This window comes from Centroberyx gerrardi, chromosome 10, assembly GCF_048128805.1.
Source record: "Centroberyx gerrardi isolate f3 chromosome 10, fCenGer3.hap1.cur.20231027, whole genome shotgun sequence".
In the NCBI taxonomy this organism is placed as follows: domain Eukaryota; kingdom Metazoa; phylum Chordata; class Actinopteri; order Beryciformes; family Berycidae; genus Centroberyx; species Centroberyx gerrardi.
The window spans coordinates 19,186,772-19,206,372 of NC_136006.1; the positions used below are offsets into that span (position 1 = coordinate 19,186,772).

A 19,601-nucleotide genomic window follows, 5' to 3' on the forward strand; every position below is an offset into this window, starting at 1 on the left:
TTTACATTAAGGCACTAAACTACTGATACAAAGACTCAACATTAAATTTTTTTATTATTTAACATAAACATTTAGCTAAAACAGACTTTGAATCACATAGTGTAACATATAATTCATAAATACCCAAAGTATTATAATTTATGTAGATAAGATTGGGTGGTGGTGGAGGATTATAATAAAATTAGGCCTTTTCAAAATATATATCTACATATACCCTCAGAAGTATAAGCCAATGACATCTACTGTAGATCTGTCCATGGTTGTTAGTCCATGGTCTTATCACTCCAGGCCATTGACTTCCTCTTGGCCAGTTCCATCCAGGACGGCTGGCCGCTGTCAGCCATGGACTGCAGAGGGGAGGACGGCGTAGGCGACGAAGAGGGTGATGAAGATAGCGGCATGTTTTTTCTCAGCCATTTGTCCTCAAGCCTGCCTGGAACTTTGGTGGGGCTTGACTCTGAAAGAAAGCCAGTCTATGTCATGTCGCAGCACATGGAGATACCAAATACCAATTCATTCTATAATTATCACTGTAATCCATGTATATCAACACACCTGCAAGTTTTACCCCTTGCCTTCCCTCAGGTTTTGTGTCTCTGCTTGAAGGTGTGGTGTTGGGTAAGGCAGGGGATTCGGCTGGTGTCCGTGTTTCTGACTGGGTTTTCCTCAGTTCCACCTGAGTAAGACAATGGAAATTACATCATTACTGAGGATAACGAGGCTTAAATAGATGCTAGTAAGTTGATTTAACACATGGCATGAAAAACGTTTACAATTTTGCTGTATTGTGAATTTCATTCTATGCTAGTAGGTGTGAAGTACCTTGGTTCCAGGTGGAGCAGTCCACTCTGTCCGTTTCTCTAAGAAGGCAGCCCGTCTTTCTGACAGGGATGGACCTTCTTTTCCCTGGAGGACGGCAGCTCTTTCCCCTCTTCCTAAGGCTGGAACTGGAGCTAGGGTTGGTGAAGGGGTAGAAATTGAGACTGAGGCCTGAGCGGAAGTTGTGGATTTGGGCTGGTTGGCAGAGTGCACACCTCGATTGCTCCAGGGGGGTTGCTGGACGGTGGGTTGTTGGCCTGAGGAGAGGTGAGATTGGGCAAGGGACTGAGTAGCACTCCCTTGTGCAGACTGAGGTGTGGTCTCCAGTTGTGTAGAGGAGCGCAAGGGAGATTGGGTCGTCCATAAATTGGTCTGTATGGCTGGAAGAGAAACAGAGTGCGAGCCAGACTGCGTGACTGGTTGAGTTGTGCTTGGTTGTAACGGGACATTGTTGGTTTGTTTTGACATCTGTGGTACTTTAGAGGTGTATAACTGACTGGTGGATGGTGTTGATGTCCTCTGTTGCACTGTAGGTGGAGTTAATGATGGTGTGGCAGTCTGTACTGGAGTTGCACTTTGCGTTATTGGTGGTTTGGCTGCCTCAGTTGATGGCTGCATCGCTTCCTGTACTTGTGGTGAACTATGTGGCATTTTTACAGTCTGTGTCTGCATTTGTGTCCCAATCTGTGTCTCTGATTGCATCACCTTCTGCGAATGTGATTGTGTAATAGTCTGCCCTTGATTTGTTGGCTGCACTTGTGTCTGTGGTCGAGCAGCAGTCTGCATGCTTGTAAAATCTCTGGGTAATCTACTACTGAAGAGCTGTTGGAGGCTTCTGGTCTTTTCTATTGCCAGGCTCATCCAGGACACCTCAGATGAGGCCGACTGGGGGGCAGATTGCGGGGCAGTCTGGGGCTCCTGAGGGGCTGAGAGGGCAATTTCTACTTCCTCTGGGTTTGAGGAGATTGTCTGGGCTTCTATATCCAAGGAAGGAACGGTGTGAGGATCATCAGCAGCTGGTGGGTTATGTTTGACCAGAAGGGTTGAGAAACCAGATGGGGTTCCATCTAAGGAGTGATACAAGTCAGTTAGATACATGTGGCAGCACTGTTATATTCAATCTGGGTGGTACTTTAATGAGCACAAAGGTCCGCTGGGAGCAGTAACAATCTTATCATTCTAGACTGATTATTTACCATGAGAAACTTATCTCCTTACATAGACATAGCATGAGGACAACAATGTGGACCTGTACAAAGTCTAATGAAAAAGGTGGTCCTCTATTTCTATTCCCATCCTGGAATAGCAGTACAATGTGGAATGAGCAAAGATAATAAAGTGCTATCTTATCTTATCAAGTTTTTCATAAAACACATAAAAGTGAATCTGAGTTCATATATTTTCTACTTATTATATACCTAGATTAGTAAGACTTTTCAGAGCAAATCTAGACTCACCTGTCTGTCTGAGGTGTCCAGAGGCGGTGGGGTTACAAGGGATGTTTGTAGGCAGTCTTTTAGACATAGAGCTGGCATTATCACCTATTTCCTCTGCTTTTCGTTTGATACATTGCTCCTCAGACAACACAGACTTTGAAGGACGGCTGTAAGGGGCAAGTGGAGGGATTAGCGAGCCCATCTCTGCACTATGACGCTTAACCTTGGAATCAGAGTGGGCAGCACCTGCATCAGACCGAAATTTCAAAGACAGAGATGTGGAGCGGAGTTTGACCCCAAACGTTGTTTTCTCCTCCTCCTCCTGGACCTCCTTTGCTTCCAGTGCGTCTTCCACTGCCTCCTGGCTGTCCTCTACTTCCTCCCCCTCTAAAGCACCTGTATCCACGGTTGCTTGTTTAGATGGTATCACTGGTTCTCCCTTTTTGAGGCTGTCCCTCCTGTCCCACGGTACTACTGGGCCTTTATGTAGAGCTCCCTCTTCCCTAGGTGTTGACTTCACCTCTGGTCCCCCTCCTGTCTTCGGCCTGGCTCCAGCCTGTTCCACCACTCCCAAGAAACTGCCTGATCGGGGTCTCTCTCCATCTCGGCATTTGGCAGTGGTGATGGAGAAGTGGAAGGACCCAGATCCTGGTCTCTTTATTCCTCCTGTGTCCTCTGTCTGAGCTTGAACCTGCTGGCGAAGAGAGGAAGACCTGAAAGCCGCTACTGAGCCCAAGCTGGCTGAATGCTGGTTGGAGGGGACAGAGATTTCTTGAGAGCCTTGTTCTCTGTTCGATTTTCTATCAATCATTCCAGCCTTGCTTATAGTATCCCTCTTGTCATGGGACATGGCCTGTATATCAAAGTCTCCAGAGCCCTCTCTTTTTTCTTCCAAGTCTGTCTGTGGCTGTTGACTGATCATTACATCCACAGGTCTGTGAGGCTTAACTCCAAGCACCTGGGAGGCCACAGAGGGAGCTCTCCCAGGAAGGGTGAGGTCCTGTCGGGTGGGCCGATGGGAGAGGGTTGGGCTGGATGATTTGGGGGCTGCCTGTGCCTCGGAGGGCTCTGATGTGAAGACTGCAGGCTCTGGGGATTTTACAGGAAGACACTGAGATGTAATGGGGATGTTGACCCCTCCTTGCTCCGTTTCCAAGATCTGGGTGGAGTGGGAGCGCAAGTGAGTTATCTCCTCTTCAGCAGCAAACTCTTGCTCTTCCTGCTTCTCAGACACTGGGTGGTCGATGTTGTTTAGGATGTTTGAGAGAGGCCTAGAGTCAGTCTGACAAAAAACAGATAGATGGAAGGTAAATGGATGAGGTGTGTTTGTGTATTTTTCTTTGCATATGTGTGTGAGTGAAAGAGAAGATGAGGTAATGGTCACTCACAGCAAGTCTCTTCCCCTTGGTGCTGGCCCTCTGTTTTCTGGGCTTGACGGCCATACGGTGGCGTGCAGCAGAGGTATCCAGGCAGGGGGTGAACTGGGCTGGACAGCTGAAGTCCAAAGCAGGGGCAGCAACAGTAGGAGGGGAAGTGGAGAGGGCAGAGAGAGGCGAGGAGAGGGATGGAGTCAGGGGCACAGATCTGGTTGGTGCAGGTTTGGGGATGGGTGAGAGTGGACGAGAGGATGGCTGGGATATGGCCTGAGGAAAATAAATCATCATATGACACTGGATATAAAAGTTAAACATAAAGTCACACAAAAGCAAGTCACTGTGCAAACACATACACACACACACACACACACACACACACACACACACACATGTTTTTATTATTACACTCGTGAGGACATTCTTTGACTACACCCATTCACTCACCGTTAACCTTTCCACAATATGCCTAACCTTAATTCTTACCCTAAGGTATACCTAATCCTTATTCAAATCTCAACCCTAAACCCAGGCCCTAACTCTAAACTAACCCCTTAAAGAAGTGAGGAGCAGCAAAATGTCCTCACATTGGAGGATTTTCCTCATCTTTCTATCCTTGTGAGGACATTTGGTCCTCATAAGTACTGAAATACAAGAACACATATACACACACCTGTCCCTGCTAAACTAAAAGGTCTATGGCTGCGGGGAAGGACTGGGACCTGTAGAGGAATGTAATAATAAATCACCTTGCTGAGGGCTGCCTGGGTTGAGACGTCGCCCCTTAAGATCTCAGGGGGGCTGTGAGGAAGACCATCAGCCTCTGAGCGGCTGCTGAGGTCATCTGGACGTTTGATTGGCAGAACCAGAGGGGGCGGCCCCAAATGCATCTTCTGCTGCTGGAGCTTCATCTATGACATCAGAACACAGACTACCGTTATTTGACAGAAGAGTTGTAAAGGCCCGGTTCCCTACAACCTGCCTAGATTAAAGCGCTACCTGCAGAGTTTTGATCTTGCTGTGAACATTCTCCTGGGATAAAACCCTGTCCGGTTCGGCGTTGGACAGGACCTGGTCAGCCAGGAAGATGCTGTCATGTGACAAAGCCCGTGAGCCCAGCATCCCTTGGGAGCACCTGAGGATGGAGGAGAGGAAAATCGGGACACGGGTGAAAGAATAGATTAGAAACACAGACAGAAAATAGAGGTGTAAAGCAAACACTGCAAAATAATTAATTGGTTGACATAATTAATCATGCAGACACTCACACCAAATCTTCCTCTGACCCGAGGCCCTTTCCTGCTGTGATGTCACTGGCAGACTGGCTGAGTTTGGCGCTTTCCTCTCCATCTGCTCTCTTTGTCCTTCCAAAGAGACGAGTTTTCAGAGACTTCAGCTTGGACTTTTTCTTCCCTAACGGAGACGGAGACAGGACCAGGTCACAGCAGCCCACACACACACACACACACACACACACACACACACACACACACACACACACACACACACACACCACACAGAGAGCTGACACAATATCCTCTCTATATGCTCTATATCCTCTCTGATGATCTTCTCCAATTGTCACAGAGGTATGCTCACGGTCTAGATTATGATCTATTAGTCTGCACACTGATTGTCAATTTTAAAAGGTTTTGCGATGTTATGCTAATACTAATAATGTATGGAAATGTTTTTATAGCAAATTTTTGTCTAAGATTTGGTTTCACTGCAGCTACATGGCAGAGAATCTCACCTGGAAGGTCCTCAGTGCTTTCTTCGGTATCTCCTGAGAAAGACTCCATATCTCTTTGATCACAAAAAGAAGCAAAGAAAGGAAGAGAGAAAGTTGTGTAAAGAGAGGAAATGGTAATGAGAAGCAATTGTGACAGTATAACCCTTAAGGTTAGAGGCTGCAGGGTCTGTTTGTCACATGCTGAGTTGCGTCTCTACATGGTGTGAATGCTCCAGTGACGTATTCTCTGATCATTGGCGGGCATGCATGTGAACCTGATGCACTTATCTGATAGACCTGAGGATGTGACACTTCACTTGAGCTCAAAGGTTTATTGGCATTATCAGCAGAGGCACACACCTGTATCTTAACTAGGTGGGGTGCGGTGAGAACACTCTCTTCTCGTGATCAGCAAAATGTGATCAACAAGGCCCTAACAATAGGGCGGTATACCAAAGACATGAAATAACAGAGGTATTAGGGTTTGTAATTCACCATCTCATTGGGATATAGATTTATACCTAAATAGCACAATATCACAAAGCACTGCCGCCTGCATAACGAATTATACATTTGTGAACAAAGGAAAAGGAAAACCGCACACTGAGTCTTGCTCCCAGTAAGCTTTACTTATGCAACACCTGACAAGCATCCAAATTGGGTTGCAGCGTTATTGGACGCCAGATTCAGAGCAGGCTATTCTTTTTCCTTTGTTATACTGACTTCAGTTTTTAGCCTTCCCCTGAGATAAAGCTCTGTTTGGGATATGCAGACACTGTTTTCTGTGTATCATAAAACTCTCCCTGAGTACAGACTGTTGTCAACAGAGCCTGATCCTGTACAGCATGCATGGCTGATAACAAGATGCGCAAGGCAGGGGATAAACATGCAAAGTCCACGCCACACTTCTGGTATCACCTAGACTACTCTAACTGTATAAGCACACAATGCTAAAAAGAGTATAAGCATACGATCTAAACTCCATGACATCCAAGCACTGGAAAAGTAGCATTTGATGTAACATTTGACTTACAGGACATTTGAAGCTGTCTTGCACTACAAATGAATTTCAGCTGGTCTATGGAACTACTACCATCGTGGCCCTGAAACAAACAGGAGTGTAAATGAAGCAGGCTTGCTTCAGTTGCGGTTTTGTCATCTAATGACCCAAACTATAGCTCCAGCAGAAACAGGACATAATCCCCTGGATTACTGACATTGCAGGGAGATCCTTGTAAGATTTCACAGCACCATAATCCACAACAACGGCTTAATCACAAACTTCCCATGCCACAGCAGCACAGAATTCAACTGATATTCACAGTACAAAACCACACACTGTAGTGTATCTTTCTCAGTCTGTAATAAACACACGCATTCACACCCCATCCACGGCAAAAGTGTTTTTTGTTTACTCACCAAGTGTCTATGTGTGCCAGCGCCTCTCCCTCTCTCCCTCGTCTTTGTCCTGCGCTCAGTACACCGAGTTGTCTCGTCTCGGCAGAGGCTCTGTCCTATCTTTAAACCTCAGGCTTCTGTCGTCCACATCTGCAGATGGAGGGAGACGGAGAGGGAGGGGGGGCAAGGAAGGTGGAAGGAGAGAGAAAAACAGGCAGGGAGAGAGAGAGAAGGTCACTCCATGACAGGGTGAGCAAATGCACAAAGAGAAAAGAGGACAGAAGAGAATGAGACACAGTGACAGAGAGAGCGGGAGAGAGAGAGAGAGAGAGAGAGAGAGAGAGAGAGAGCGAGAGAGAGAGAGAGAGAGAGAGAGAGATACTCTATTACATTAGTGGCACACTGTGGCCCTCTGCGCTAAGCTCCTTATAAAACGCTAACCTGATTTTAGGCCCAGAAATGAGAGTAGAGGAAAAAATAAAGCTCCAGTTGGAAAGAGGGCAGGCATTACTGCTGATAGAATTGTTTACACATTACACCAGTTTGGGACAACCCGACACTGTCACAGGTGCTAGAAGGGAGTATGTCTGTGTGCGCATGTGAGTGTCTAAAGGTGAAAGACAAAAAGAGTCAATCATCACCCAAGACCTGGCGACACACCTTGAATTAAACATTAAAACAAACCCAAAAGCAGCCTACATTAAAGTTAAAATGATCTTTAATAACATTCTGCATTATTCCAAAGTATGCAGCAGTGGAGAGTGACTGAGAGAGATATGTGTGTGTGTGTGTGTGTGTGAGAGAGAGAGAGAGAGAGAGAGAGAGCGAGAGAGGGAGAGAGGGGGGGGGGGGGGGGGGGTCATGAAGCAGGAGGTATGCACCTTAGGGTGCCGAGCTACAAGGCCAGTGTGCCTGAGCATGCACAAGATTCATGGAAATGTAACGGAACTGCTGTCATCTCAGCACGATAAATAGAGGAGTTCTGTATTTGCATGTCCGCACGTCACTGATCCAGTGCTTTTGCATGCATGATCCATCAGGTGACCACTTCGGTCAAGACCTCACTGAAAGAAATACTGCTCACATTTACACCCGGGTAAGGAAACAAAGACTCCTCCCACACACGTACACATGTTTGAGGATCAGTTCCCCTGTTAATAAAAATCACCCAGTCAGTGTTGTAGGAATAAATCGAACTTTCTAAATATTCATCTGGGAAGGAAGGGATGGCAGCACTATCTAGGCCACTGGGCTACAATCAGTGGAAGGGAGGAGGGGAGGTGGAAAGCACACCTCAGTATTCACACTCGTGTGTCTGGATGCTTGGCTGAACAGCTTCTGTGTGGAGCTCCAGGCTCATCAGCACCTCTTATAGAATAAAACCTCAGCCATGACATCTGGATTACATGCCGCATTCCACACCCACCATGTAACCGACCACAGTGTCATGACTACAGTGTCTAGTAATATTTAATTCTCCCATTCAGTTAAGTGCCACATGGCCTTCATGTTGTCTATGAAGTAATCGACACATCAAGGACAATATGGGCATGCAAGCTTAGATTATCTTCTAATGTGATTGCAACTGATATGCTGTATCCTGTATGAACCAACTGTGCATTAAGCTTCATGTCTAGTCTGTGCATATGTGATGTATGGGCCATACTGTGAAATGTATGCATTAGACAGTCTCTTCTCTGTAGGCTTTGTCCAGGAACACTGTGGTAGAGAAGTCGGTTACAGCGCTTTATGATCATTTCTGGTTTATGTGTTTTCTGATGGATTATAATTTCTTCCTCTCTGAGCCCAGATGAGGACTGTACATATCGAGATTAAGGCCGAATAGATAGATAATCCGATCACTGCGCTGTCTGAACTCATGCGGGCAACCATTCATTCAGATATTTTCCCCATGAAAATCACATGCAACGGAACACAGACATATTGAGCCACATCATGTCCCTCCTTCTGCTTTCACAAAAACTAGAACAATATTCAGTCTGGATTCTACACTGCAACCTTTATATATGGTGATATTTATGATGATAATATATTTGAATTATGTAATTATCAGGTTGTACCTTATCTCTTAATCGCTGAATCTGGTTGAGTGTCACTTTGGGCTCTTCAGACATGGTTAAGTAACAACTGCTCACACCAACTGACAGTCAATTATCCAGATAAAAGGGAGTTTTAATTCTTTTAAAACTGTCTATCATCTGGTTATAGGCCCTGCAGCAGAAGTAGGTTGTGTAGCAGGGGAGTAATGGACTGTGTGTGACAGGATATTTCATTACCAAAAAAATGGGTGAGTATTATCTAATAATGCATTTACAACTGAAAATGTATGGTATCTAAAAAACATAGGCATCTTTTGAAAAATAAAAAAAAGGTCATTTGGGTACTGATTAAACAAACATGGGCGAAATAAATTGATATTTTACCTTGATATTCTGTTGCCTGCCTAATTTGATAGAGGATGGGGGCAAAGCTACTCACCGGTAATTCATAGAAATCAGATGTTATTGGGTTAAATACAGTGGTTGGCCTAATCTGTGACAGGTCACATTTTTAACGTGACCTTCCCAACATTGTATGCAACATATGAGGTAAAGGTCAAGCTTAAACAATAGTGAAAAATATGTAAATAAAACACAAACACTGTTAAACCATAAAAACACTTTCCCCAAAAGGTTTAATTGATAATTTAAGAATTGGCAAACATACTTCCACCAGATGGCGTTATGTGCTTGCTATGTCTTTCTAAAGAACAGTAGCCTATCCATAAATTCATAATCCATAAAACCATTAAGCCAAAAGCCACTCGTTTATAAATACACCAGCATCATATTTAAGTGAAAAATTAGATGCATATTGACATAAACTAATCATGGCAATTTTTAAAATATTAATGTTGTTCATATAGCAAAGATCCACATTCTTCTTACATCAGCAAATTGAAAGAATAGTGTGGTAAAATGCACCTCAAAATGAATAGAATATTTTATCATACAGTTGGTTTAAATATATGTAAACATATGACAAAAAGCATGTTGTATAGACCAAAATAAAAAATGCTCCCCATATGAATTACTCAGTTAAGCAGTTGTTCCAAAGGCAATCACATACTATGTTAAGGCACATACTATGTTAAGACTGGAAGACAAGGTGAGAAAGGATTCATGCATCTCATAGTGTCTTGGTGTGTTTTGTGTGAAAGATGTCTACAGAGGTCTCCTGGCACTGCCTCAGGTCATAGTCACAGTATCCAATGGAGAAACGGCCCTGGGGGACAGAATGAACACTGCTTACACCCAGTACTCAATTAATAACTGACAGTTCATAATTATAGTCATTCAGTAAGATATGGTAATTCTGACACTGAAGACAATAACAGAATGAATACTAATTGATGAAATATGATGCCCTACCTTAGGTTTCTTGAAGTAATCCAGTCCTCTTCCTATCTTGATGATCCAGCCATTGTCAAACCTAAAAAAACATAATACTATTAGGCTCACTACAATGAAATAAAGCCATAACCATGAAGCAATATAAAACACTATATGACAAGAAGAGTTTAATTCCAATCCATCTGAAAAAATGATGGCTATTCTTACATTATTTTGTATGTTAAAAAAAAAATGAAAACAATTAAAATCAACAAAATGACTGCTGCCATAAAGTAAAGAACATAATGGGTTATTGTTAAAGTTCTAAGTATTGATTTAATAGTTATATTTGGGGGATAGAATCATCTGTGCTTTTGAAATACTGAATGATGACTTTCAGGTTGTAAAATATTCCAAAAATGCAGTGCAGCGTTTAGGAGTGCAATGCTTCGTCTGTCAGTGACGCTGCTCTAACTGTTGAAGAGCTGCAGCCGCACCTGATCTCCCTGTCATGGATAGTGGAGGAGTACTGCAGCTCCAGAGAGACTCCCTGAGCCTGGAGACTCTGCTTCACCTCGGCCAGAGCGCCGGTCTGCTGCCCGCTGTCCCCCTGCTGCACACAACAGACGCTAGTGAAACAATGGTAGAAACTCACAGCCTACATCACAGCCTACATTACATAGTTTGACCTGAGTAGAGAAAATGCGTGTAGTGAGGAGTTAAATAGCTTACTTCATCCTGTGAAGTAAGCAGGTGGATCCTTTTCACTTTGCAGGAAGCTTTCAGCAGCATCTCACAGAACCGCAGGAAGTTGTACAACTGTAGGAGAAGAGGGGATCAGACGTGTGTGGGTAAGTTCACAACAATTTAACTTGGTGTTGAAACTCTAAGTGTCAGGCTGATAATTACCAATGGCTTTTATAATATGGAATCACAATTGTTGGTATTACTGCAGTGATCCTTCATTCACATAGCAGGTAAATAATTTGAAAAAGATATCATGCATAATAAAACGTCAATAACTTTATTTATATGGCACTTTTCAAAGCAAAGTTACAAAGTGCTTTGTAGAGACAAGAACATAAAACAAAGGTAATAAAATCAGGCAATGGCCAGAATAAAAATGAAAGCTAAAAACAATTAGAGCAAAGCCAAATAACAGCAGAGCCAAAACCGAAAGAAAAGAGCAATAAAACCACACAAGGTGAGTGAAATAAAAGGTCTTACCTGGTGGATGTGTCGTATGTACGGGTCTTCCACCCAGACCTCTGTGAGCGTGCTGCTGATGTACGGCTTGAACAGAGCCTCATAGCTGTAACCTGTAGCGTCCTCTGCTATTCTAATCTGCTCATGGTACTTCCCATCTGGTAGAACAGGAAAAACAGTCAGAGAAATAAAAATTAGAGGTGGAGCACAAAGAGGCAAGACAAAATTACAGCTGCCTGCAGCAACAAAATCGGGTTTGGAGCAATTCATGAACTGAATTGAGAGTGGATGGTAAATTCCAATTCAATTCCTGGAGATGGAATTGGAATTGCACCCAGGTCTAAGGAAACAGAATTGGAATTGAATTGGAATTACAGGAAACAGAAGTGAATTCCATTAAATTCCATGAAATTCCACTTTTAAGAGAGGATGACTTGACTCGCTAAGCATTATAAATGAATCACATAAAACACAGTTAAACAAATCATATATAACACTACGTGTGATCTCAGATATGTGTGAATCTTCCTGAAATTCCAATTCAATTCCACTTCTGTTTCCTGTAGGTTTTCTTTTTCAAATTCCAATTCCTCAGTTGAATTGGAATTGAGATGAGTTCATTCATGAACTGATCCCAACCCTGAATGAAATCACATCCCTCAGTCTTAACAGAACATAAATTAAATAGCTTACACTACCTTCTTTCAGTTGGTTCACATGCACTTTGATCTGCTCGGCTCTGTCCATGTAGCCCTTTATCTTCGCCCTGTAGTGACCTTTCTTTGAGTCATCCTTCACTGCTGTTGACAGTAGAAAATGAAACATGAATATGAAGCAGTTGCTGTCTTCATAGAATCTGCCTGCATCTGAGAGAGAGAGAGAGAGATAGGGAGGGCGAGAGAGAGAGAGAGGAGAGAGAGAGAGAGAGAGAGAGAGAGAGAGAGAGAGAGAGAGAGAGAGAGAGAGAGAGAGAGAGAGAGAGAGAGAGAGTGTGTTATACCTTTCAACACGTCCATAAGCAATTGGATGCCCTCCTGGTAACAGACTAGGGACTCTTGGAAGCGGGAGCTCTGGTCCAGCTCCACTGCCCGCTTGAGAACAGAGACAGCAGAAGCCTCCATCCCCGTCACATGGTTCTGTGTCATTATCCTGTCCGGCTTACCTCGCGATGTTAAACTACTATTAGAAACCTATCTGGGTATTCATGCTTAGCTGTTCGAAGTAACTCACAGAAACCTAACAGACGTTGTATTCGCGTACTGTGAGACCACAAACTGATACTTCCTTGGTTGAGACGTAGGTGCGCCACAAAAATAGTTCCTACAGAAACGCATGGAAAGAGACACTTCTCTGGCTGCAAGACAGGTACAATTTAAACAAAAGCATATAAAGTAAATACACTTAATCACACTTTGAAAATTAGATAGTTTGTTTACTCTGTCTTTTTAATCTGAAATAAACCAAGTGAACTACTTATGAATTTCCTATAGGAACCAAGTTGAGCAACATCATTCAGATCGGTAGGTTTTAAATGTTACTCGCTCACGCTTCCGCTGAAGACAAATGTCACAACACAAATGTGAAGAGCTTCTGGATTTCGTTGTCTTTTGTTACAGCATATTTATGACATTTGTAGTTGTAGATTTGGATAATATGATATGAATATAGCTCGCTCTATGTTTTTAATACTCTTTAAATAGATTCGTGAGCAAATAGCCGGCGCTGGCCTGACTAACCTTGGCGTGCATGCCTGCAGTGTGATTACACTAACTCGAGTGGACTAGCAGAGGTTACCACACCAAAAAGAAAACATGTCAGTTGTGTGTCGCGGTTTCATTCTTTCATCGGTGAAGGTAAGAGAATATCTCCGTGTTTTTGTGTTGTTTGTCGTTTTTCAGACAAATGCTCCGTGCTGCTGTTTTCTTACCTACCAAGCTAAACCGCTTGTTGTGCAGAAAATACGAACCCCACTGAAAATCTGACTTGCACAAGAGTTACATAATCAGTATTCACTTAGATTTTATAATTGTGCCATTTAATATCGTCAGTAAATTGGGATATACGGGAGGGCGCTTTGTGTCTGTGCATGTACTTCAATACTGCAAACCTGTATTGAGCCTAACGTTAACTGTTGCCTTTCAGAACCATCCTGCTTTCAGGTTTGTGTCATTACTGTTTGCGTGTGTTTCCAGATCCTGGCAGAAGCCACAGTATCGCCTTGCCCTTGGTTTGTGTCACAACGTAGCCAATTTACCAAAGCCCGAATCCCAAAAGAGGTATGTGATCTGACAGACTATCCTTGTCTTCAAGTCCTGTAGAAATAATGTTGTTTCCTCCTGCCTTGTTTGATATCTGATCTACTTCACAGGGCAGCATTTTTCAACTTTAATAACAACGTGTTCACTCTGCTTTTAGTGTTCAATGGCTCTCTGTTTGTCTTCACAGCTTTTTGCTGAGAGATCTAAAGAACATGAGAAGTACGGCGGTGACCCAGACCAGCCTCATAAACTGCACATAGTGACACGGGTCAAAAGTACCATGCGAAGACCATACTGGGAGAAAGACATGGTGAAGCGCCTGGGGCTTGAAAAAGTAAGGCTGCATTCAGAGCTCCATAACCACACACTTAAATAACATAAGACCTCCCACAGTGTAGAGATTTGGCAAGTGTCCTGTACTGAGATGCATTTTGTAGCACAGTTAGGGGTCTACCTGTGCCTAATGGGTCATGCTTAATGCTCTTTATGACTAACAAGGCAACACCGATCATCTCAGGATGCATGTCTTCTGATGGCAGCACTGTCCTCCAGGATAACAAAAGGTCACCAGTGGTTTCCCAGGGGTTTGAAAAGCATGGTGATTGGAAAATAGTGTTTGATGATGTTTTCCACTGCCATTATTCAGAGGAGTAGAACAAGAAGTAGTTGTGATTGGCATTAATGTTGACCTCTAACTGGGATATTGCACTCCCTCAGTACAAAAGCAACAGAACCCTTGACTGCTATGTTGTTTCCTTTATACTAACTACACCTTGTGTCTTCTCTTGAGGTAGATCTCCATTCTATATTCATGGTCACATTCTGCACTGACACTCATTACTTTTTTCCTTGCTTCTCTCTTTGTCATGTATCTAGGCACATGTTCCTGTAATTCACAAAAACACGCCCTCAGTCAATAACCAGCTGAAATTTGTCAAGCATCTTGTAAGGTAAGATTACAATACTAAAGGTAATACAGCTATCTTAAAGTAATGTCACGAGTCCCTGTAATTCATCAAAGCACACCCTCAAAGAAAAGCTGAAATTTACCAAGCACCTAGAGATAAGATTACAGTAGTACAAATTGATAATACAGCTTAATTGATTGACATGAGCAGTTATGCTGTTATTATCATTAAATACTTATAATAAAGTCAGTTGTCTCGTCATTGATCAGCCATTTAAAACGACAATTTGTACAATCATGCTGATCTCCTTGCCCTTGTATCTGTTTCTTTCCTGCTTCATTCAGGATCCAGCCACTGAAGACTCCCTATGGACTCCCTGCTGAAGAAGACATGGCTGACACCTACATCAACGGCAATGGAGAGCTGATTGTGCGTCGCCTCCTCAAACCTGTAGACCCCAAGGCTATTGAGTCTTAGTTCTGCTCTGTATCTTCTTGCTTACGTGTACACGCAGATCATGAGGAAAATGCTGTGCTCCATAGCTACCAGTTCTGATTCCACTACACTGAGAACATGCCGTGGCATAAGCCAGACTTGAAGTTAGCCTTATGCAGTGGGTTTTGAGTTATGTGACATTTCACCCCAAATAGATGTTAAGTAAACCAGGCCCCTTAACATCTGTGATGAGGGAATGTTTTTCTATCCACTTTGTTTTGTCTATGTATTCCTTAATAAATGTTCACTTGAATACCTACTTTTCAATCCTGGCTACAGCTGTCATACATAGGAACCAGGAATGCGTCTGCCATGGCAATTCAGCAGTCAGTGATGGTTCAATTTCTTTATTAACCATGATTTATAAAAACCCAGCATGAATGAAAGAGTATGTTTGAAATGGAATACAACTTGTGTTCTTGGCACTTCATTTTTCCTAATCTAGGGGGTGGTGGGTGGATTCCTCCACTGGAGGATTGAGTCAACATTGTTCATTGCAATTATCAAGCCTTCTTTCAGAGCCAAGGCTAGGATACAGCTGTTATTACAAACTGTTTTACTAATCCATGACACCAGTATTGCCAGCAAGATCTTGTTATGAAAAGTTGTTGCTTACATTGATCACTTTGCATTTCTGTTACTGGTCGGTCTTGCACTACTTTACAAAGTATGCGTCATGCAATCCTGAACCAAAATGCATGTTAAAATAACCTCAAATAGAACCTAAAAAGCTGAATTATTACATGTAAATTAAGTCTGCACCAATGAAGTCAAATTATTGGTCCAAGGAAATTTGTGAAAAAAATTAATTCTGAAGCCATTCCTGGCGTTCTGTGTGCACAGATGCATCTTGGCCTTAGATGTAAAAACAGTCTGATACAGCTACAAGTGAACAGATTCAACTCAAAGCTATATCAATTGCAAATAAGTCTGTAATTCATGACAAAGGTTTTGGGTTTTGCACACTAAAGACAAATCAAGCACAATACAACAAAGCCAAGAGCAAGTTGAGACAGGATGAAGAGTTCAGTGGCTCAGTGAAAAATCTGTAATATTTTAATGCTTCAACTTTTCTGACTTTTGGAGGGGTTCTATGTATTGATCTATTCCACACACACAAAAAAAGGCAGATAATGCATTAACTAAGTCCACACCCAAAATACATGTTTAATATATAAAAGATAATCATTCATATCATTAATCACAATTAATGATATGGTCAATTAGAGAAATATGGAAGACCGTAATGAATAGGTGAGTGACTGAAATAAGGGGGAAAGGAAAAGTGAAAAAGGGCTGTCTGCAAGACTGTCTGCTGATGAGGTAGCCCTGAGAGAGAGAGAGAGAGAAATCAGAAGATTGGCAGTGTTTTTCAGTCATCTTCAGAACCAGAATCTGAGTCATAGCCTCTCCCTCTGATGGTTTTCTTCTCCACTTTTGTGAACTTTGAGCCAGACCTCTGTGTCAGTGTAGGACGCTCCATCAGGTTACCACTGGGGAAGGAAAATGGTTGTGTGAGAATTACACTGAACAAACTGTTGCCCTTTCTAGCACATTATGTCCATGATGGCAATGATGTCTTAAGAGGTGAGGAAAAAGAAGCCCATGCCTTACCTGTAGTTAATTACATCTGCACAGCCAAGTCTCCACTCAAGCATCTCTGTGGGAAACTCGTCTGTGTTTCCCAGGTCACCGAATCCAACCACATAGTCCTTGGTTTTACCATCTATCAGCAGAGCCAGAGTAGGAATAACCTTGATCCGCAGCCTCTCTGTGAGAAACGGGGCTTTCTCCACATTCAGTTTGATAAATTTGGTCTCAACATGCTTCTTTGCCAGGATGGCCAAGTGCTTGTCAAGAATCTTGCATCTGTATGAAGGGGACAGAGGATGGAATGGCAAGATTAGTAGTGTGACAACAACACAGCTACTTATATTCAAACACAAAAAGGAAATTAACTTGTAAAAGCGATTGATGTTATCAAAAGTAATTTTGATCACAACACTTGGGTAACACATCACAACTAATGGACCAAACGTAGAGCACTAATTATGCTGTACACTTTGAAGTAACTTACTTATCCATTCTTAGAAATCCCTTTTTAAAAATCCAAATGATGAAAATCCTAGAACCAGTGCTCTATGACCTTGGAGCTCTATAGGAGGTAATAACAAATTGTCTTTTGCTTACCTGAAGGTGGAGTCTTTATAGAAATGACAGACCACATTCTTGCTTTCCTTGACCTCGCCGAAAAAGTCTTTCTCGCTAGGGATTTCTCTGAACTCTCCATGGCCTTTAGACAACCACTCCTTTAAAATAAAGAACTGTGATGAATGACAGAGCACTAGATCTTAAACGGTGACAAATGGTAGAAAAAGTGGCGGTTACAATCTTTCAGAATGTGGACATGCAGTCTCTTTTTTTTGGCTGTTTTCTATTTTTAAAAGATGTGAACAATGGCCAACTATTTTTCCCCACTAAAGTAACTCATCCCCATTAAAAATCCACTTTGGTGGCTCCTGCTAACTGTATTCAGAGCATGAGTTGGCCTATATCAAACTCACAATTTTGACCAGGTTCCCACCATGACCCTTAGGTAAAATTCCATGACTTTTCCCAATACTTTCCATAACTAAATCAGAGCACTTCCATTACCTAATGTTTTTTCTCTTACTGGTTTGTGTTTGGTGTTTTTCAAGTTCTAAAGGGGTTAACAGTCTGGTTTCCACTACAGCTGGGTTGCTGTGGAGAAAACCAGCTGAAAACTATCTAATGCAATGAATGTGTGAAGCAAGTTGGAAAAGACATTCTGGTGTATTTCTGTAAAGTGACCCATTTGTTAAATTCCCTGATATTTCCCCAGAGAATTTATCACATTCCCTGACCATCCCTGTCTGGAATACACTTCTCAAAAGTCTTCATGGAAGAACTTCCATGACCAATCATGGGAACTCTTAGATAATTTAACTAACAGCATTCAAAATCAGGTTCCCGTGTGGTAACCAAACACCTCCATGTCATACAATGGATTATCATCACTGCCTATAACGGCTCTAGGCATTATCTACATACTCGTGAAAGCAGTGGCATGGATAAGCTAAGCACATTCTTTGTAGTGGGTGCCTGGTTTGGTGGTGTGATAAATGTTGCAATGAAGGTGAGACTGTAGCAGGTGCCTTTATTCACTGGCTCAGGGAGCCATCTGCGCTATAATTCTTTACACTGGTAATGCGGTGTAGGCTACAAGTTGTGATCAGTGCTAGGTATAAGACAGTTTGAGACACCCTCCCATGTACCTGCTTCTGTTTCTGGGCTTTTTTAAGTGCCTCCAATCGCCGTTCCTTCAGTCTTTCCAATTCATCTTCTTCCATATCATTCAGTTTGCTCAACTGTGCATCCACCTGATCCTCCACCATCTTGGCCGACTGCTCCAAAACCTTTGCTAGGATGTCCATCGGCTGGTTCGCCATGATTACAACCTCTCTGAAGCCTTCTGGCACTCTTCTCTTAACCTGAGTGGACAGAGAATGGAGGTTGTTAGCTCAGACATGACCTTATGAGTTGACAGGGGTATCCAACCATGTGCCATGGAGGGCCAAGAGTCTGCAGGTTTTTATTCCAACCGTACACTACACCAGTTGGTTTCACTAATTAGTTCCTCCCTCTCTTCTTGAATAAGCTGGTGTAGTGTTTAGTTGGAAGGGAAACCTGCAGGCTCTTGGCCCTCCATGGCCGATTATTAAACCGGTAATAAGTTATTTACTAAAATAGTTACGCACAGTTAACGTTACATCAGAATTTTTAACAGGATCCGTATTTAACCAACAATAATAGCTTGTCAGTTGCATTAGTTAACACCGACTATGCACTTACTTTCAACACGACTTGAAAGTAAGTATTTAGGGCCTACTGTCAAGTTCGCTAGTTATCAGTAAGCTAAAGGTGACAGTCTTTGTTTGAGTTTAGCAGAGTAGCTAGCTAGGTTACAACTGTCTGACGTAAGCTAAAATTCATTGTGAACCCATGGTAACGCTAGTACACACCTTGTTTTAGCTAGTTGCTAACAGTGCCGCTTTGGTGGCTATTTTCTTTGTTCGCTTCCTATGTAGCTAATGAACGTAGCTAACAAGAACATCTGGTCGTTAACATTTGCTAGTAAGCAAGCCGCAACCTAGCCAAATATTATGGAAAAGCCGTTTGGCTCAGCGTTACGCCTAGCTTTAACGTTAGCTGCTTAACGTTGGCCTAGCCAGTTACGGTGACGTCTAGAGAGAGAAACGCGCCCAGCCAGACATGGAAACAACGCAATATGATTTAGTGCAATAATAACGCAATGACGAATGCAGTTATAAAAAATTAACAAGTTTTCAATCCCAAAATCATTAAATGATTCCCTGGTAGCGTTAGAGATGCTCACCAACAACACTGCGGTCCGCGCAGGAAAGATAGCGAAACGAGGATTCTGCGTGCTATCAACGTCACTGAACGCGTATGTTTGACGTCGCACAAGACCAGTCCCACGTAGAAGCCGTTAATGATTTTATATAACATTAACATTATATAACGTTGACAGACTCAAAATAT

At 42.7% G+C, this 19,601-nt stretch overlaps 4 protein-coding genes across 5 annotated transcripts; 1 reads left to right on the forward strand and 3 right to left on the reverse strand.

Annotated features, from left to right (window-relative positions):
* Nucleotides 1-178: 178 nt before the first annotated feature.
* Nucleotides 179-5,430, reverse strand: cracdla (cracd like a). The gene is made up of 9 exons (XM_078286135.1): nucleotides 5,382-5,430; nucleotides 4,897-5,041; nucleotides 4,628-4,763; nucleotides 4,378-4,539; nucleotides 3,644-3,898; nucleotides 2,277-3,537; nucleotides 823-1,886; nucleotides 556-676; nucleotides 179-457 (listed from the first exon to the last, which is right to left on the reverse strand). Exons 1-9 carry the CDS (start codon nucleotides 5,428-5,430, stop codon nucleotides 264-266), a joined length of 3,387 nt encoding a protein of 1,128 aa, XP_078142261.1. The 3' UTR covers nucleotides 179-263.
* Nucleotides 5,431-9,422: 3,992 nt separating this feature from the next.
* mitd1 (MIT, microtubule interacting and transport, domain containing 1) lies at nucleotides 9,423-12,638 on the reverse strand. 2 transcript variants are annotated; one of them, XM_071919772.2, is made up of 7 exons: nucleotides 12,357-12,638; nucleotides 12,055-12,156; nucleotides 11,378-11,514; nucleotides 10,883-10,969; nucleotides 10,648-10,760; nucleotides 10,190-10,250; nucleotides 9,423-10,043 (listed from the first exon to the last, which is right to left on the reverse strand). In XM_071919772.2, the coding sequence occupies exons 1-7, from the start codon at nucleotides 12,499-12,501 to the stop codon at nucleotides 9,948-9,950; spliced, it is 741 nt and encodes a 246-aa protein (XP_071775873.1). In that variant the 5' UTR covers nucleotides 12,502-12,638; the 3' UTR covers nucleotides 9,423-9,947. The 2 variants fall into 2 exon arrangements, with proteins under 2 accessions (XP_071775873.1, XP_078142289.1); XM_078286163.1 differs by having other exon boundaries at nucleotides 10,648-10,763.
* Nucleotides 12,639-12,927: 289 nt separating this feature from the next.
* mrpl30 (mitochondrial ribosomal protein L30) lies at nucleotides 12,928-15,409 on the forward strand. Its single transcript, XM_071919758.2, has 5 exons — nucleotides 12,928-13,209; nucleotides 13,549-13,632; nucleotides 13,802-13,948; nucleotides 14,491-14,564; nucleotides 14,867-15,409. Exons 1-5 carry the CDS (start codon nucleotides 13,168-13,170, stop codon nucleotides 14,997-14,999), a joined length of 480 nt encoding a protein of 159 aa, XP_071775859.1. The 5' UTR covers nucleotides 12,928-13,167; the 3' UTR covers nucleotides 15,000-15,409.
* txndc9 (thioredoxin domain containing 9) lies at nucleotides 15,349-19,505 on the reverse strand. The gene is made up of 5 exons (XM_071919765.2): nucleotides 19,435-19,505; nucleotides 18,314-18,529; nucleotides 17,208-17,326; nucleotides 16,632-16,886; nucleotides 15,349-16,510 (listed from the first exon to the last, which is right to left on the reverse strand). Exons 2-5 carry the CDS (start codon nucleotides 18,485-18,487, stop codon nucleotides 16,390-16,392), a joined length of 669 nt encoding a protein of 222 aa, XP_071775866.1. The 5' UTR covers nucleotides 18,488-18,529; nucleotides 19,435-19,505; the 3' UTR covers nucleotides 15,349-16,389.
* Between the last annotated feature and the right edge of the window lie 96 nt (nucleotides 19,506-19,601).

What these genes read in the sequence shown, in the direction of transcription:
- cracdla (XM_078286135.1), bottom strand. Translation starts at nt 5,430, where the DNA reads ATGGAGTCTTTCTCAGGAGATACCGAAGAAAGCACTGAGGACCTTCCA. An exon ending in GGGTCAGAGGAAGATTTGGT is followed by an intron (nt 4,764 to 4,896) that starts GTGAGTGTCTGC and finishes CTCCATCCTCAG; the next exon opens with GTGCTCCCAAGGGATGCTGG. An exon ending in CTGCTCCACCTGGAACCAAG is followed by an intron (nt 677 to 822) that starts GTACTTCACACC and finishes TGTCTTACTCAG; the next exon opens with GTGGAACTGAGGAAAACCCA.
- mitd1 (XM_078286163.1), bottom strand. Translation starts at nt 12,501, where the DNA reads ATGACACAGAACCATGTGACGGGGATGGAGGCTTCTGCTGTCTCTGTT. An exon ending in TGTGAACCAACTGAAAGAAG is followed by an intron (nt 11,515 to 12,054) that starts GTAGTGTAAGCT and finishes CTGTTCTACCAG; the next exon opens with ATGGGAAGTACCATGAGCAG. An exon ending in ATTACTTCAAGAAACCTAAG is followed by an intron (nt 10,044 to 10,189) that starts GTAGGGCATCAT and finishes TCTGTCCCCCAG; the next exon opens with GGCCGTTTCTCCATTGGATA.
- mrpl30 (XM_071919758.2), top strand. Translation starts at nt 13,168, where the DNA reads ATGTCAGTTGTGTGTCGCGGTTTCATTCTTTCATCGGTGAAG. An exon ending in TCATTCTTTCATCGGTGAAG is followed by an intron (nt 13,210 to 13,548) that starts GTAAGAGAATAT and finishes GTGTGTTTCCAG; the next exon opens with ATCCTGGCAGAAGCCACAGT. An exon ending in TTTGTCAAGCATCTTGTAAG is followed by an intron (nt 14,565 to 14,866) that starts GTAAGATTACAA and finishes TGCTTCATTCAG; the next exon opens with GATCCAGCCACTGAAGACTC.
- txndc9 (XM_071919765.2), bottom strand. Translation starts at nt 18,487, where the DNA reads ATGGCGAACCAGCCGATGGACATCCTAGCAAAGGTTTTGGAGCAGTCG. An exon ending in AAGCCCAGAAACAGAAGCAG is followed by an intron (nt 17,327 to 18,313) that starts GTACATGGGAGG and finishes TTTATTTTAAAG; the next exon opens with GAGTGGTTGTCTAAAGGCCA. An exon ending in GCAGATGTAATTAACTACAG is followed by an intron (nt 16,511 to 16,631) that starts GTAAGGCATGGG and finishes TTCCTTCCCCAG; the next exon opens with TGGTAACCTGATGGAGCGTC.